Consider the following 18327-nt stretch of genomic DNA (forward strand, 5'->3'; position numbering starts at 1 on the left):
AACCCGGGTTCCCTGTCTCATAGGTCCAAGCTTTTTCCACCAAGCCGCGTTGCTTCTCCAAACAGTTCTGAAAACATTTGTGCCTTTTCGCCTTCCATCCCTGACCACTGTCTCCTTCCCCTCTGCCTTCAAACATTCTCATGTGTCTCCTGTCTTGAAAAATAAAAAACCTCCTCTGCTTCCCATTGGCCCTTCCAGCTATCGTCCCATCTCTTTCCTCCCATTTCCCATTCCTGTGTTCTAGTCCCGGCTCCTCCACTTGTCTGCTATGTGACCTTGGGCAAGTCGCTTCACTTCACCGAACCTCAGTTTCCTCACCTGTAAAATGGGGATTAAATCCCGCTCCCTCCTACCTAGAGTGTGAGGCATGCAAGACAGGAACTGTGTCCAACCCAAAAACCTTGTATCTGCCCCTGTGCTTAGAACCGGGCTTGGTACACAGTAAACACTTCTCAAATACCGTAACAACAACAGCGAAAGAGTCCAGCAATGGGTCGTACATGCCCTCTACCTCCACCTCCCCATCCTCTGCTTCAGTTATTGCTAGTTTCCCATCATTTCAGTACTCCCCTTACTCCATCAGGTGATAGGTGTTAAAGGAGAGCAGTTTTAGCTGTGCGTCAAAAAAAATGCCAATATTCTCCTGGACTGACTTTCGGTGCATTTTGAACTAGAGTAGAATTGATCATTCATTCATTCAATTCATTCAATCGCATTTATTATGCGCTTAGTGTGTGCAGAGCACTGTACTAAGCACTTGGAAAGTACAGTTCGGCAACAGATAGAGACAATCCCTACCCAACAATGGGCTCACGGTCCATAATAACGTCTTGGAATCGTCTCTGCCACTTGTCGGCTGTGTGACTGTGGGCAAGTCACTTAACTTCTCTGTGCCTCAGTTCCCTCATCTGTAAAATGGGGATTAAGACTGTGAGCCCCACGTGGGACAACCTGATTCCCCTATGTCTACCCCAGCGCTTAGAACAGTGCTCGGCACATAGTAAGCGCTTAACAAATACCAACATTATTATTTGCTCTATTTTATAATCCTTGTGCTTGTCCCTTGAGTTTTTTCCATTTTTCTCATACTTCCAACCCAAGTTTTTGCTGGGTTGGAATGACACTCCTCAGGGTTTAAATCCATATGAAAGTCACACCAAATCACTGGGATTACAATTCTGGCTTTACTTTAAAGGAATATGAACCTAATCTGATAAACATTAAAATGAAAATGTATCCCGAAGAGCCTTCTTGCTGGAACACTTTCTTGAATGGTAATTCTCCTCTTCACTCCTCTCCCACTACTCTGGTTGGTTTCTCTCTTGTCACCCTTCTCGCCTTTCCTCATTCTTGTCTCCTGCTGCTGGGGCGGTCACTCCAAACCAAGCGTATGGGCTTGGGAGTCAGAGGTCATGTGTTCGAATCCTGACTCCGCCACTTACCTGTGTGACTGTGGGCACGTCACTTAACTTCTCTGTGCCTCAGTTACCTCATCTGTAAAATGGGGATTAAGACTGTGAGCCTCACGAGGGACAACCTGATTACCCTGTATCTACCCCAGTGCTTAGAACAGTGCTCTGCACATAGTAAGCGCTTAACAAATACCAACATTATTATTATTATTATCCTGTGGAGGGGTAAGAAGAACATAGGAGATTTACTCCATACTGGTCTTTCATGACGGCAGTTTAACCGATAAAAATAATATTTCATAATTATACTGTTAAATGCTTACTATGTGCCAGGCAATGTTCCAAGTCCTGGGTTAGATACAAGGTAATTGGACACAGCCCCTGTGCCACATAAGACTCACAGTCTCAATCCCCATTTTACAGATGAGGTAACCAAGGCCCAGAGAAGTGAAATGATTTGCCCAAGGCCACACAGCAGACAAGTGGCAGAGTTGGGATTAGAACCCATGACCTTCTGACTCCCAGGCCCATGCTCTATCCATTAAGCCATGCTGCTATGGTATCATTGTAATAATTAGAATTGTTTTATTTTTTAAGTGCTTATTGTGTACTAGGCACTGTACTAAGCGCTGGGGTGGATACAAGCAAATTGGGTTGGACGCAGTCTCTGTCCCATGTGGGGCTCACAGTCTCAATCCACATTTTACAGATTAGGTAACCGAGAAGTGAAGCGACTTGCCCGAGGCCACACGGCAAACAAGTGGCAGAGTCGGGATTAGAACCCATGACCTTCTGTCTCCCAGGTCCGTGCTCTGTCCGCTACGCCACGGAGGGATGGATAAAGAAAGTCCTAAAGGGAGACAGGGAGTTGGCCATTTTGGAGGCCAGAGGGTTGAAGCTGTGTTCCTGAAGGATCAGGATGCAGGGAAGCCTCATTGCTGTGACCCCTGGACAGGCCCAGGACACAGGGCGGAAGCGGAGAGGATCCCGAATAAGATATCCTGGGGGTTCAGGGTCCAGAGATCGGATTCCGGAGGAATGAGGCCCTTGCTCCTAAGGGGAAGAAAGAGCAGAGAGCCTCCCTGGCATCTGAAGGACTTGGGAAGGGTGAGTCTAGAACCGGGAGACCCTGAAAGAAGACGGGAAAGGACCAGCAGAAAGGAACCCTGCAGGAAAGTACAGAGCACGGTGGGGGATGTATTTGAGCTTGGGAAAGCTGGTTTGAACTGGTTTTCTGTTTGATTGTTACCAAAATAAGAATAACTCGTGGGTGGACAACTTAAAAGCTACTGAGTTCTGTGATAATAATCATAATGATGGTATTTAAGCTACTGTATCCCAGGCACTGTACTAAGCACTGGGGTAATCAGATCGGACAGAGTCCATGTCCCAAATGGGGCTCAAGTTCTTAATGATGATAATAATAATAATAATAATGCTGGTATTTGTTAAGCACTTACTATGTGCACTGTTCTAAGCACTGGGGTAGATACAGGGTAATAAGGTTGTCCCACGTGAGGCTCACAGTCTTAATCCCCATTTTACAGATGAGGGAACCGAGGCACAGAGAAGTTAAGTGACTTGCCCACGGTCACACAGCTGACAAGTGGCAGAGCCGGGATTAGAACCCATGACCCCTGACTCCCAAACCCAGGCTCTTTCTACTGAGCCACGCCGCTTCATGACAGCTTCCAAGAAAATGATGCTCAACAGGGATGGCCGGGAAACTCAACCTCCTTTCTTCAACGTTTTATCCAACATCAGCTATTCTCAAAATGAAAATTCTAGACCATCCAAACCATTTGTCTTGTGAGTGTTGTTGATTCCTCTGCCCTAGCAGAACCAACGTGGTGTAACTTTTCCTTTTCTGTTGACTTCATTGATACCAGTGGTTTTCACTGCTTGTTTTTCTTTTCCCCACTAGGAAAAGGTCTTAGTGAGATGGAATCGTCCCGGCCACGCCTCCGTTGATAAGATGTTCCAGTTTGAAAGGTAGGTGACGTTATAATCGGATTGGCTTTAGGGCATTGTTGTGGCTTAGGAAAACCCGTTCTGCAGCAAGCCCTGACGGTGTCGTGGCACAAGGAAGTGGCTAAGTAGGAGAAGGAGAGTTAACTGAATCCCTTAAAGCCCGTGGCCAGGAGGTTTTGCTTGATAACAGTGAAAAATGGGCAGTGTTTTGAAAAGTGGGGAGATGTGTGCCCAGAACAATCGGTGGTGTTGATTAAAAATGCTTACAGAGAAAAATGCTCTGGGCAACTGAATGAAATATGGGTTGGATTGGAGGCAGGGAGGCCAGAAAGGAGGCTGATGCGGGAGTTCAAGCTAAGATATGACAAGTTCCTGGATCAGGATGGTGGCAGTTTGGAAGGAGTGGATTCAGAAAATGTTGCGGAGGAAGAACCAGTGAAATTTAACGCCAGATTGAATATGGGGGTTGAACGGGGGAGAGGTTTAGGATATACGAAGGTTTTGGGCTTGAGAGATGGGGAGGGTGGTGGTGGGGAAGTTAGGTAAAGGAGAGGTTTTGGGTAGGAAGGAAAGTTTTGGTCGTATGTAAACTCGTTGCAGGCACGGAACACGTCCACCAATTCTGTTGTTTTGACCTCTCCCAAGCACTCGGTACAGTGCTCTGCACACAGTAAGCGCTCACCTGTAAATGAGGATTAAGACAGTGAGCCCCATGTGGGACATGGACTGTGACCGGTCTGATTAGCGTTATCTACCTCAATGCTTAGTAGAGTCCCTGGCACATAGTAAGTGCGTAATAAATACCCTGAAAAAAAATAAGAAAATAGGAAGGACCCCAATCGAGCCCAGAAGGACGCCAACCTGCCATGAGATCTGATGGGAAATCAAGGTGTGACTAGAGCTGAAATTCAGGATTTGGGCTATTACGAACTCAGCATTCTTTCCTTTCTTGTAAACGTCTATAATCCTCTAGACTGTAAGCTCCTTGTGGGCGGGAAACGTTTGCCAATCCTGTTAGAGTGTTTTCTTCTAAATGCTTGGTACAGAGCTCTGCACACAATAAGTTCTCCATAAATCCCATTATTATCATCGCTAATAGTAATAGTAATAATTGTTGTTTTTGTTAAGTGCTTACTATGTGCCAGGCACTGTTGTGAACACCGGACTAGATACAAGATAATTGGGTTGGACACAGTCTCTGTGAACCACAAAGGACTCACTCTCTTAATCTCCATTTTGCAGCTGAGGGAACCGAGGCTCAGAGAAGTGGAGTGACTTGCCCGAGGTCACACAGCAGACAGGTGGCGGAGCCGGGATTAGAACTCAGGTCCTTCTGTCTCCCGGGCCCAGGCTCTATCCTCTAGGCCAAGCTGCGGCTCTTTGATTGAGTCCACATTTTATCATCTCCAAAATGCTTGAACCGTTTTCGGGTCTTCCTCCATCCATATTAATTTGAGAAGCAGCGTGGCCTAGTGGAAAGAGCACGGGCCTGGAAGTGAGAGGACGTGGGTTCTGATCCCGGCTCTGCCACGTGTCTGCTGTGTGACCTTGGGTAAGTGACTTAACTTCTCTGTGCCTCAGTTACCTCATCAGTAAAATGGAGATGAAGACTGTGAGCCCCACGTGGGACAGGGACTGTATCCAACCTGATTAGCTTGTATCTACACCAGCACTTAGAACAGTGCTTGGCACATAGTAAGCACTTAGCAAATACCACAATTATTATTATTGTTGTTTATGGCCTGGCCTTGTGCCTCTTGTTAGAAAACATTGCGGGTTTGAAAATTTCCTTTCCTGGCCTGGTTGCCAGGGTCCTACTGGGCCATAAACAGAAGGGTCTGAGATAGACAGTAATACCATTGGTTGGTTTCAGATGTTCTAATTATTATTGATAATAATACTAATAATCAAGTTTTTGGTATGTGCCATGCAGTGTAGTAAGCGCTGGGGTAGATATAAGATAATCAGGTTTCAATCTAACAATTCTGTCCTTCATTAGGTTTACAATCTAAGTAGTTGGGAGAAAAGGTATAGAATCCTCATTTTATAGATGAGATCACCGAGGCACCAAGATACAGTCCCTGTTCCTCATGGCGCTTACAGTCTTAATCTCCATTTTACAGATGAGATAACTGAGGTACAGAGAAGTGAAGTGATTCTCCCAAGGTCACACTCTGACTCCCAGGCTCGTGCTCTATCCACTAGGCCGTGCCGCTTCCCACTTACTGCCCAGCTTGACAGATTTCTCCTCAGGATTTTTAAGGGCGTTTGAATGCTGTTGGTCTCTTTCGTCAGACTCATCTGGCAGTGAGTGAAGTCATTTTCGCCAGGTTCAAGTGCGATAGTTGGGCAGCGCTCATTATCTCTCCTGGCAGCGTTCCGTGCCACGTTGGCCCAAGGGTCCTCCCTTTCCCGGCTGGTTAAACAATAGTTCTTTTGACGGAACATCTGTTTCTAACCAAGAGGTGGAGAAATATCTCCAGGTGTTACAGCCTCCCACACTGCCCAGAAACCACACTAACTCTCCATAAACTGCAAGAATATCACCTGTTTTGGAAGTACCCACTCCCCCGGGGGTGGCGTGGGATGATCACCCTGACAGTTTTCTGAGCTTGCTGAGTTTTCTCACCCTTGCTCATATCGGTGATGCTCTGAGACTCTTAAAGCTGAAACCACCTTCCAAGGATGGCTTTCTGGTCTGTTTGCCCAGTTTCCATCCCCCTTAAAATGTCTGTCCTCTTCCTTCCCCCATGCTCAAAATGAAAAGCTCACACCTCTGCCCTGCTTCATATTATGGGAACTCCCTGTTTTCCGTATATTCATTCAATCGTATTTATTGAACGCTTACTGTGTGCAGAGCACTGTACTAAGCATTTGGGAGAGTACAATACAACATTCCTACTCTGTAAGACTAGGAGTAGACCTCGCCCCTGGTTCAAAGTTAGCCCTTCCAATGGTGTGATTTCACCCAAGAGGGTGGGAGACTGACTGCAAGGGGCCTCCAGAGAGAAACTCTTGCGTGCCTTTTTATTTTAAATAATACTTGTTAAATGCTCACTATGTGCTTGCAACTCTACTAAGCTCTGGGGTAGATACAAGCTAATTGGGCTGATCACCCTGACTTCCAGGCTGGGGCTCTTTCCCCGGACCAAGCTGCTTCCCACGTGCACAATATTCTCTTCCAGCATTGCAATCTCTTTCTAGCCAGACAGACAAGCATGGTCAGAGAAGCCATGTGGCCAAGTGGAAAGAGCCCAGACTTGGGAATTGAGAGGCCTGGGTTCTAATCCCAGCTCTGCCACTTGCCCGCTGTGGGACCTTGGGCCAGGCCCATTACTGGGCCTCAGATTCCTCATCTGTAAAATGGGATTCAATATTTGTTGGGCTTTTTGTTATTGTATCTGTTAAGCACTTCATATGTGTCAAGTTCTGTTCTAAGAACTGGGGTAGATATAAGTTAATTGGGTTGGACACAGTCCCTGTCCCACATGGGGCTCACAGTCTAAGAGGGAAGACAGGTATTAAATCCCCACTTGACAGTTGAGGAAACTGATGCCTAGAGAAATGAAGTGATTCGCCGAAGGTTACTACGCAGAAGACAAGTGGCCGAGCTAGGGTTAGAAGGCAAGTCCTCTGATTCCCAGACCCCGGCCCTTTCCAGTAGACCATGCAGTTTCCCCTCCTCCAGGGCCGAGACCCCATATAGGACAGGGACTGTGTCCGAACTGCTTTTCTTAAGAGCTCAGTACAATGCTTGCCACATAGTAAGTGCTTAACAAATACCACAGTTCTTCTTCCTCTTATCTTCACCCTGCACTAGAATTAGAGTTTTCTTTCAATTACTGCCAATGACAATTCGCTTTTAAAATTCAAACAATGATAATGATGACGATGATAACTGTGGTTTTTGTTAAGCTCTTACTATGTGCCAGGGCCTGTTCTAAGTGTCAGGGCGGATACAAGGAAATTGGGTTGGACACAGTCCCTGTCCCATTTGGGGCTCACAGTCTTAATCTGCATTTTGAAAGAAAGTGTCATTAATTCTTTTTTTGGTGATTTCAGTGGAGGGGTCTTTCCCTCCATCATTTCAAATAGTTTTTGACCGTGTCAACCAACTCTTTTTCAGTCTTCTCTCCAAAGCGCTTAGTAAAGTGCTTTGCACACAGAAAGTACTCCATAACTAATAATAATAATGTTGGTATTTGTTAAGCGCTTACTATGTGCCGAGCACTGTTCTAAGCGCTGGGGTAGACATAGGGGAAATCAGGTTGTCCCACGTGGGGCTCACAGTCTTCATCCCCATTTTACAGATGAGGGAACTGAGGCCCGGAGAAGTGAAGTGACTTGCCCACAGTCACACAGCCGACAAGTAGCAGAGCTGGGATTCGAACTCATGAGCCCTGACTCCAAAGCCCGTGCTCTTTCCACTGAGCCACGCTGCTTCTCAACTACCATTCATCGGTTGACTGAACAGACAATTGGGAGGAGTAAGCTTTGGGAATGTAATGAGGAAGAGAGGACCCTGTTGAAGAGCTTATTTGTTAAAAAGAAGCTCCTTGTTGAAATAACCAAAGAGAAGCAGCTTGGCCTAGTGGATAGAGCACGGGCCTGGGAGTCAGAAGTCACTGGATTCTAATCCCGCCTCCACCACTTGTCCTCTGTATAACCGTGGGCGAGTCACTTCACTGGGCCTCAGTTACCTCATCTGTAAAATGGGGTTAAGACTTTGAGCCCCATGTGGGACAGGGACGGTATCCAACTCGATTTGCTTGGACTAAATATAGCACTGGGCACATAGTAAGTCTTAGCAATTATCATAAAAAAAAGAAAGAAAATAAGATTAAGCGAAAAGATTTCATCTGGGGAATTTCATCTTACCCCGCTATTTTTCTAGTCTTGATTCAGTTAATTTAAAAGCAAGCAAAGTCTTGGTTGTCTCAATCAGTTTGATTCCTTTGTGGGGATATCAGTCTCTCTGGCATAGAGAATCGCCCTTCATTTTTCAAGATCATGCTCCCGGCATCAAGAGCCTACTCTTATGAAACGATTGAACCATGACCAGGGTGAGTGGGAAGGATTGATTCGTGACCAATGCACTTTACCACGCTGCATTTAAGGAGAAATCCTTACTGTGTTAATCGGCTTGTCCCAGTACAGGATCGTTCTCTGTTTCAAGTCTCCCTCTTCTTCTATAATAGGCCAGGTCTTGGAGCCATCTGAACGCACTTTGGGGTAAATTAATGCATAAACTCCATGCATTGTTTATCGGTTTGATTTGGCTGCTACCGGTCGAATCTGTTTCCCCCTTGGGTCCCACTGTGTGTATAAAACCTGTGCCTGCCTTTCTTCCTCATTAGTTCGTAAGCTCCTCAAGAGTAGGAATCAATAACAAATCGATCATATTAATTGAGCGCTTACTATAGGCAGAGCACTGTACTAAGCACTTGGGCAAGTACAATATAACAGTATAATAGAGTTGGTAGATACGTTCCCTGCCCACAGTAGGCTTCCCGGCTGGATTCCTCATCTCCAAATGCCGTCGAGTCGTTTCTGACCCACAGAAACTCCCTGGAAACACCCCCTTCAGAACATCCTCTCTTCTGTGTAAAAGTCATTCTGGTATGTGCATCCATAGAGTTTTCATTCAGTCAGTCATATTTACTGAGTGCTTACTGTGTGCAGACGCTACTACACCCTTGGAAAGTACAATTCAGCAACGAAGAGAGACAATCCCTGCCCACAACGGGCTCACAGTCTAGAAGGAAGGAGGCAGGCAGCAAAACCAGTAAACAGACATTAATATAAATCAATAGAATTATATATATGTACATATATACACAAGTGCTGTGGGGTGGGGACGGGGATAGAGCAGAGGGAGCAAAAAACGAGTTGAGGAGTTGGCGGGGAGGAGGAGCTGAGGAAAGGGGAGGGTTTAGTCTGGAGGTGAGCTTTAATTAGGGCTTTGAAGGGGGAAAGTGTGATTGGTGGATTTGAGGAGGGAGGGCATTCCAGGCCAGAGGTAGGACATGGGCCAGGGGTTGACAGCAGGACAGGTGAGAACGAGGCATAGTGAGAAGGTTAGCACCGGAGGAGCGGAGTGTATGGGCTGGGATGTAGACGGAGAGAAGGAAGGTGAGGTAAGAGGGGACAAGGTGATGGAGAACTTTGAAGTCAATAGTGACGAGTTTTTGCTTGATACGATGGTTGATCGGCAACCACTCGAGACTTTTGAGTAGGGGGGCGCCCAGAACGTTTCCGAAGAAGGATAATCCAGGCGTCGGAGAGAAGTATAGACTGGCGTGGGGAGAGACAGGACATTGGGAGAGCAGAAAGGAGGCTGATGCAGTAATCCAGTCGGGATAAGATGGTCGGTTTGGATGGGGAGGAAAGGGCGGATGATGGTGATGTTGTGAAGGTGAGACTAGCAGGTTTTGGTGACAGATTGGATGTGGGGTGAATGAGAGAGCAGAGTCAAAGATTCATTCATTCAATAATATTTATTGAGCGCTTACTATGTGCAGAGAACTGTACTAAGTGCTTGGAATGAACAATTTGGCAACAGATAGAGACAATCCCTGCCCAGTGTCGGGCTCACGGTCCGAACGGGGGAGACAGAGAGCAAAGCAAAACAAAACAAGACATCATCATCAAGATAAATAGAATCAAGGAGATTTACACCTCATTAACAAAATAAATAGGGTAATGTATTCAAATGAGCAGAGTGCTGAGGGGAGGGGAAGGGAGAAGAGCAGAGGGTGGGGGGGGAGGGGAGGAGGAGCAGAGGAAAAGGGGGCTCAGTCTGGGAAGGCCTCCTGGAGGAGGTGAGATCTCAGTAGGGCTTTGAAGAGGAGAAGAGAGTTAGTTTGGCGGCGGTGAGGAGGGAGGGCATTCCAGGACAGCGGTAAGACGTGGGCCCTGGGTCGACAGCGGGACAGGCGAGAACGAGGCACAGGAGCTGAGATCAGTATGACCATTAATCAGTGGTATTTATTAAGCCCCACCGTGTGCAGAGCACCATACTAAGCTCTTCGGAGAGTATAATACAACAGAGACGGTTGGACACGTTCCCTGCCCAAAACGATCTTCCAGTCTATGGGGTCACTTGTTTAGTACAGCCTATTGGCTTCAAAAATATTTAATTTGTGTAATACTAGCACCAGCTATTACTGAGTTTTCTTCATTCCCAACTCTAGACTCTGACTAGTAGGGCTATACTGAATCTTAAAAACAAGAGCATTCATAGGCAGAAGGGCAGGGCAGGAAATGGGCAGACTGACTTAAAAAGGAGAGAAAAATCTACGTGTTCATTCTTACTCCCAGAGTTCCAGGAATGGTGTTGGTCAGCAAGAAAGCAAGGGGTTAAAATAAAAATCCTCTCAAGAATGCAGTTGTTGAGCAATGTTTTTTCAGCATCTCAGCATAACTCATTTTTATAAACACTGGGCCATATGGTTCTTGCAAATACAAAACAGTGTTTACTGTTTTAGCAACTTTTTAATGGAACTACTAAAAGTCAAAATATTTGGTTGAAGTTCAGACAGAAAATTCCACCATTCAGCATCTTATAATCTGTCTTGAAAAAGGATTTTATCAGTGAATCAGTTAACAGGGTTAAAGGAGAAAAAGCTCACGCTTGATAGTCGAGAATAAAGTTCATCTGTTTACCGCGGAATGCAGCGTCGAAGGAAAGCTGTTTTTCTTCGACTCAGAGAACCGGGTAAAAGTCGAGTAATAAATGTTTTCCAGGTAATTATACTGGAATGAGACAGGCAAGTGAGTCCGATCAGGGGTGCTGACGACTGGCTTATCAACTCTAATTTCCCACAGCTTCATGTATTATCAATCAATCAACAACATTTAATGAGCATTGATGGTTTGTGGAGTGCCGTATTGAGGACTTGGGAGAGTACGGTAGGGTTGATCGACATGACCCCCATCCATGAGGAGTTAACAGTCTACATGGGAAGACGGACATTAAAATAAATTAGATATAAGGGAAATAAAAGTCTATAAGGATGTGTACATTCATTCACGCAATCCTATTTATTGAGCGCTTACTGTGTGCAGAGCACTGTTCTAACCATTTGGGAGAATACAGTTCAACAACTAGTAGTCACATTTCCTGTCCACAACGAGCTTACAGTCTAGAGTGGGGGAGACAGTCATCAATACAAATAAATAAAATTACAGATTATATATATGTATATATATATATATGCAAGTGCTATGGGGCTGGGCGGGCAGAAGAGCAAAGGGAACAAGTCAGGGAGATGCAGAAGGGAGTGGGAGATGAGCAAAAGTGGTGTTTAGTCTGGGAAGGCCTCTTGGAGGAGATATGCCTTCCTTAAAGCTTTGAAGGGTGGAGAATATTTGTCTGTGGGATTTGAGGAGGGAGGGCATTCTAGGCCAGAGGCAGGACGTGGGCCAGGGGTCGGAGGCAAAGTAGACGAGATGGAGGCACAGTGAGCGGGTTAGCACTAGAGGAGCGAAGTGTGCGGGCTGGGTTGTAGGAGAGAGGAGAGGTGAGGTAGGAGGGGGCAAGGTGGTAGACTGCTTTAAAGCCAATGGTGAGGAGTTTTTGTTTGAGTGGAGGTGGATGGACATCGGGGCTGGGATGAGAATCAAAGTGCTGAAGGAGAACACAGCCAAGCGTGTGGTCGACACAGGGAGGCCGGAGGGTAAAGAGGAGTTGTGGTTTAGAAAGCAGTGTGGTCTAGTGGAAAGATCATGGGCCCGGGAGTCAGAGGATCTGGGTTCTAATCCCAGCTAAGCTACTTGACTGCTGAGTGACCTTGGGCAAATCACCTAATATCCCTGTGCCTCACTTAACTCGTCTGCAAAATGAGGATTAAGACTGTGAGTCCTGTATATCCATCCTGATTAAACTTGTGTCTATTGCAACACTTAGTACAGTGCCTGCCATATAGTGAGCACTTAACACATACCAATCTCTCCAACTGTCTGCTCCCATAGGTCCCTTTTTATGACATATGTTAAGCCCTTCCTATGTCCCAGGTACTTTTTAAGCACTGGGGTAGATGCAAGGAAATCGGGGTGGACACAGTCCATCTCCCACATGGGGCTCACAGTCTTAATCCCCATTTTCCAGATGAGGTAACTGAGGCACGGAGCAGTGAAATGACTTGCCCAAGGTCACACAACAGACGAGTGACAGAGCCGGGATGAGACCCAGGTCCTTCCGACTTCCAGGCCCGTGCTGTATAGGCCGTGCTGCTTCCCAATCCTTCCCTCCGATTGGCTGAGTCCTAAATAGCGTGGCTCAGTGGAAAGAGCATGGGCTTTGGAGTCAGGGCTCATGAGTTCGAATCCCAGCTCTGCCACTTGTCGGCTGTGTGACTGTGGGCGAGTCACTTAACTTCTCTGTGCCTCAGTTCCCTCATCTGTAAAATGGGGATTAAGACTGTGAGCCCCACGTGGGACGACCTGATTCCCCTATGTCTACCCCAGCGCTTAGAACAGTGCTAGGCACATAGTAAGCGCTTAACAAATACCAACATCATTATTATTATTATTATTGAATTCACACCATTACTAGCTCCTCAGTTGAACTTCCCTCAGGGAGGGATTCTTAGGAGTCCATCTTCTGGGTCCCTACCCCATCCTCTGAGTGTGGGGACCTGTTAGAGTCACCACCACAGGAGCATATCTTGCATGCAGATGTGGAGGGTATGGAGCTGCATGGCCTTGTGGATAGATCATGGACCCGGGAGTCAGAGGGACCTGGGTTCTAGTCCCAGCTCCGTCACTCATCCGCTGTGTGACCTTAGGCAAGTCACTTCACTTCTCTGAACCTCGGTTACTTCATCTGGAAAACAGGGATTAAGACTGTGAGGCCCATGTGGGACAGGGACCGTGACCAACCCGATTAACGTGCCTCTACCCCAGTTCTTCATACAGTACCTGGCCCATAGTAGGTGCTTAAGATTCTCCTTCTAGTCCATGAGCTCATTAAGGGAAGGGAATGTGTCCGTTAATTCTGTTGTCCTTTCCCAAGCGCTTAGTACAGTGCTCTACATCTAGGAAGTGCTCAGTAAATACCATCGATTGATTAAGATGCCATAAAAAAAATGCAGGATGGATCAAGCAAGGGAGGTTAGGCTTAATCCATGCCCCCCCGGAGCCACAAAGTTACTGCAATAATTTCAACCCTGTTTACATTAATATTCCATTATTGTAATCTCTCTCTGCAAACTTGGAGGTTGCAAAACCCAAAAGCAACAATTACCTCATTTCGTCCATTTGGTCTGAACTCCATAGTGGCACAGGGCAAGAGCGCCACAAATGTAAGTATTATATAATTTGGAGAGCCAGAAATTTCTCAAAGAAGGCCTTGGAGGAGACGTGATTTCAGAAAGTTTTAGGAGATGGAGAGAATGGTAAGTTCAGAGGTGAACTGTGTTTTCCAATCATAAATGATAGAACATGGCCTGCTAAAGAATGATCAGAATGATGAGCAGAATTCTTGACCGAGAAGCACCATGGCCTAAGTGGATAAAGCACAGGCACAGATCTGGGAGTAAGAGGATCCGAGTTCTAATTCTAACTCCGCCACTTGTTCTCTGTGTGTCCTTGGGAAAGTCACTTCACTTCTCTGGGCCTCAGTTACTTCATCTGAAAATGGGGATTAAGTCTGAGCCCTAAACTGAAGTGATTGTGTCCCACTTGATTATCATCTTTCTCTTCTAGCACTTAGTACAGTACCTAGCATATAGAAAGTGCTTAACAAATGCCATAGGAAAAATTCCTGAAGTGGGTGAAAATCTAGGAGATGACCCAACAGAGTTGAATTTTACACATACCTCATTGAAAACTCACTCTAAGAATTCAGCTGAAGCTCCTTGGCTTCATGTATAGCTTGGATATTTTTGGTGCTATTCCCTCAGTATCTCTAGTATTAAGTGAAAATTAGATATTCTGCACATGCAAAGACACTTCCCTGTTAAACAGTTTGTTTTTAATTGATCTAAATGTCCTATCCCGAACTGTAGCTTCTTTGTAGCTTCTTTGGCTTGAAATTTTGAAGTGACTTGTACATGCGTGAAAGCTTTTCTACATGGGTTGTACTTTGGGCAGCGTACGTTTCCACAGGGCTCAAAGGAGATAAATCACTTTGCAAACACTAAATCATTAAAAAAAATTCCAAAGGAAATCAATTCATGTACTGAATTGATAGAATGATTGAATACTACTGTCCTTTTGAACCACTAAAGAGCAGCAAATCATTCCAAGCGAATCATTACCCGATGGCCTGGGTTCTAATCTCAGCTCCGCCACTTGTCTGCTGTGTGACCTTGGATGAGTCACTTCACTTCTCTGGGCCTTAGTTACCTCATCTGTAAAGTGGGGATTAAGAGTGTGAGCCCCATATGGGGACTGTGTCCAATCCCATCAACTTGTATCTACCCCGGTGCATAGCACAGTGCTTGGCACATAGTAAACCCATAACAAGTACCATAATGGCTTCTATTATTATTATTAGTTCCCAAAACCTTGTCAACACTGACTTTGGTTGGGAATATTCGTTGTCTTCCGATGAACTTAGATTGCAAAGGGGCAGATTTTGCCTGGTTACTGCATGTCCTGGTCTGACCTGTACTCTGATTGTCTCCAAAATCTGATGTCATTCCATCAACAGATTTTTATTGTTGCATAGTATTAGGCTTAGTGAAAGTAACAGCGTAACCATGAGATAACTGCTTCGCCAACTCATGGAGAGTTGGAATTCCCACCCTGGATACTGACATTTTCCAATTTGAAGCATGCTAGCCAAACTTAGTTTGATTGTATATACTTCTCCCTGTTCTACAGCTTAGCTCAAGACTGTAAGCTTGTTACGTGCCTTTTAACTCTGTTGTATTGTACTTTCCCAAGTGCTTAGTACAGCCCTCTGTAAGTGCTCAATAAATACCACTGATCAATTAATGAACAAGGCTTATTTCACCTTGTATTTAATTCTACCCACAGAGCTCTGACTCATCATTTGTTATTGCAAAAGCTGTCAGCTTAATAGTTTTGTTTTTTGTTTTTAAAAAGGTACTTGTTAGGTGCTTATTATGTGTCAAGCACTTTTCCAAGCGCTGGGGTAGATGCGAGTTAATCAGGTTGGTCTCAATCCCCGTCTGCCCTGGAGCTCATGGACTAAGTTTGAGGAAGACTAGGTATTGAATCCCCATTTTACAGTTGAGAAAACTGAAGCACTGAGAAATTAGGTGACTTGCCCAAGCAGACAATTGGTGGAGCCCGGATTAGAGCCCAGGCCTTCGGGCTCCCAGGCTTGTGCTTTATCCATTAGGAGATGCTGCTGTTTGCTTCCAGAAAGAGTGATTACAACTGAAATAGGCATGGGACCTTGAGGTTTCCCAATTTCTGATCCAAAATTTTAGGTTATTATACGGATGTTTCAGTAATATAATTTCCACACTGCCTTCTCTTTTTTCAACTGGCTTGTGGTGTGCTACCCAGAGCGGGGGGAGAATTTGAATTTAAGGTAATGTTAGCTAGTCACCACCTCTCTCCTGCTCTGCAATCTCCCACAGATATCATTCATTCATTAAGTCGTATTTACTGAGCACTTTAAGTGGAGGAGAGCGGTTGTTGATCGGATTAGAGGATGGAGGGCTTTCCAGGCCAGAAGCAGGATGTGGGCGAGATAGGCGAGCTGGAGGCACAGTGAGGAGGTTAGCACCAGGAGAGCAGAGTGGGTGGGCTGGGTTGTAGAAGGAGCGAAACGAGATGAGGTAGGAGGGGGCAAGGTGATGGTCTGCTTTAAAGCCAATGGAGAGGAGTTTTTGTTTGACACGGAGGTGGATGGGCAACCGCTGGAGTCTTTTGAGGAGCAATGTGACGTGTCCAGAACATTTCTGTAGGAAAATGATCCGGGCAGCAGAGTGAAGTGGGGCCTGGAGTGGAGGGAGAGACAGAAGGCTGGGAGGTCAGCAAGAACGCTGGTGCAGTAATACAGGCAGGATAGGATGAGTGATTGTATTAACATGGCAACTGTATGGATGGAGAGGAAAGGGTGGATTTTAGTGATGTTGTGAAGGTGGGGCCGGCAGGATTTGATAACAGATTGTCCCGATTTTACCTTAAACTCAATAGGTCCAAAGTAAACCCCTCAGCTTCTCTCCCTAATCCTCTCTTCCCACCACAGTTCACAGCACCACCATTGTCCCTGACTTGAAAAGGCCACAAGCTTGGCATTATTTTTGTCATCTTGCCTTATGCTCTTTTAATCCCCATTCGGTCTGTCACCAAACCGCATCGGATTTTCCTCATTAATCCATTCATTCAGTTGTATCTATTGAGCACTTAGTGAGTGCAGAGCACTGTACTAAACCCTTGGGAGAGGACAATACAACAATAAACAGACACATTCCCTTCACAACAATCAGTCAGTGGTATTTATTGAGCATCTACTGTGTGCGGAGCACTGTACTAAGCACTTGGGAGAGTACAATAGAACAATCCCTTCTCACAAGGATCTTACTAGTCTAAAGCGGGAGGCTGACACAAAAACTAATTTCAACTAGGGGAAGCGGTAAAGTCTAAGAGAAGCGAAGTTTAAGAGAATATAAGAGAGTATAAGAGAAGAGTAGAGAAGCAGCATGGCTTAGTGGATAGAGCGTGGGCCTAGAAGTCAGAAAGTCGTGGGTGCTAATCCCAGATCCGCCATTTGTCTGCTTTGTGACTATGGGCAAATCACTTCACTTCTCCGGGTTTCAGTTCCCTCATCTGTAAAATGGGATCGAGACAGTGAGCCCCACGTGGGACAGGAACTTTGTCCAACCCGATATGCTTGTGTCCACCCCAGTGCTTAGAACAGTGCCTGGCACATAGTAAGCACTTAACAAATACCATTATTATTATTAAGGATATAAGCCTAAGTGCTATATGGCTAGGGGTTAGCATAAATATCAAAGTGGTTAGTGGGTATAGACCTACTTACATAAATTACACAGAATGAGGGGCAAATAGAGATGGGGAAATGAGGGGTTCTTCCTTTGGGAGGAGGCCTGATTTTTTAGTAGGGCTTTGAAGATGGAGAGTGTGGTCGTCTGTCGGATTTGAAACGGGTGGGAGTTGCAGGCTTGAAGAAGGATGCGGGTAAAGTACCGGCAGTGAGTCAGATGAGACGGTAGAGTGAGTACAGGTTGGCATTAGAGGAGCAAAGTGTGCGTGCTGGGTTGTAGTAGGAAATTAGCTAGGTGAGATAGAAAGGAGAGCACTGATTCCTTTTCCCCCTTCTCTTTTCTTCTCCTCTTTTTTTCTCCTACTCCCTTTATTGCTAGACTTAATTTGCCATGTAGCGGCCCCCCCACCCTGTTTTTGAGTTTCAAAAATGATTCAAAGAATTGGGGCCATTATGCAAGTAAATATCTGTATACATGGATATTGTAAATAGTGTAATAATGATGATGGCATTTATTAAGCACTTACTACATGCCAAGCACTGTTCTATGTGCTGGAATAAATACAAGGTAATCAGGTTGTGCCAGATGGGGCTCACAGTCTCAATCCCCATTTTACATTTTTCATTCCATTTTACAGATAAGGTAACTGAGGCACAGAGAAGTTAAGTGACTTGCCCAAGGTCACAGCAGACAAGCAGCAGAGGCAGGATTAGAACTCATTAGGATTAGAATGTCTGTCTCTCCTGTTAGAGTGTAAGCTCTCTGTGGGCAGGAAATGGGTTTCAGTGTTCCTGCTGTGCTTTCGCAATCCCTTAATGCAGGACACTGCATTCAGTGTGAACGTTCACCAAACCCCAAAAGTAGCGAGGCCTAGTGGGGGAAGAAGTGGAAAGAGCATGGGTCCCGGAGTCAGAGGACCTGAGTCCTAATTCCGGCTCTGCCACTTGCCTGCTGTGTGACCTCGGGCAAGTCGCTTAATTTCTCTGTGCCTCAACTTTAAACTAGGGATGCGA

The 18327-nt window shown here is 45.7% G+C and overlaps 1 protein-coding gene across 1 annotated transcript in view; it reads left to right on the forward strand.

The window, feature by feature from the left end:
* The first annotated feature begins 2246 nt into the window (after positions 1-2246).
* The window catches only part of KIF25 (kinesin family member 25), a 32270-nt gene continuing 16189 nt past the window's right edge, over positions 2247-18327 (forward strand). Inside the window, 2 exon segments of the mRNA XM_039910076.1 lie at positions 2247-2519; positions 3337-3404. Coding sequence (XP_039766010.1) covers positions 2247-2519; positions 3337-3404 — 341 coding nt within the window.

Source organism: Ornithorhynchus anatinus, chromosome 21 (genome assembly GCF_004115215.2).
Source record: "Ornithorhynchus anatinus isolate Pmale09 chromosome 21, mOrnAna1.pri.v4, whole genome shotgun sequence".
NCBI classification, from domain to species: domain Eukaryota; kingdom Metazoa; phylum Chordata; class Mammalia; order Monotremata; family Ornithorhynchidae; genus Ornithorhynchus; species Ornithorhynchus anatinus.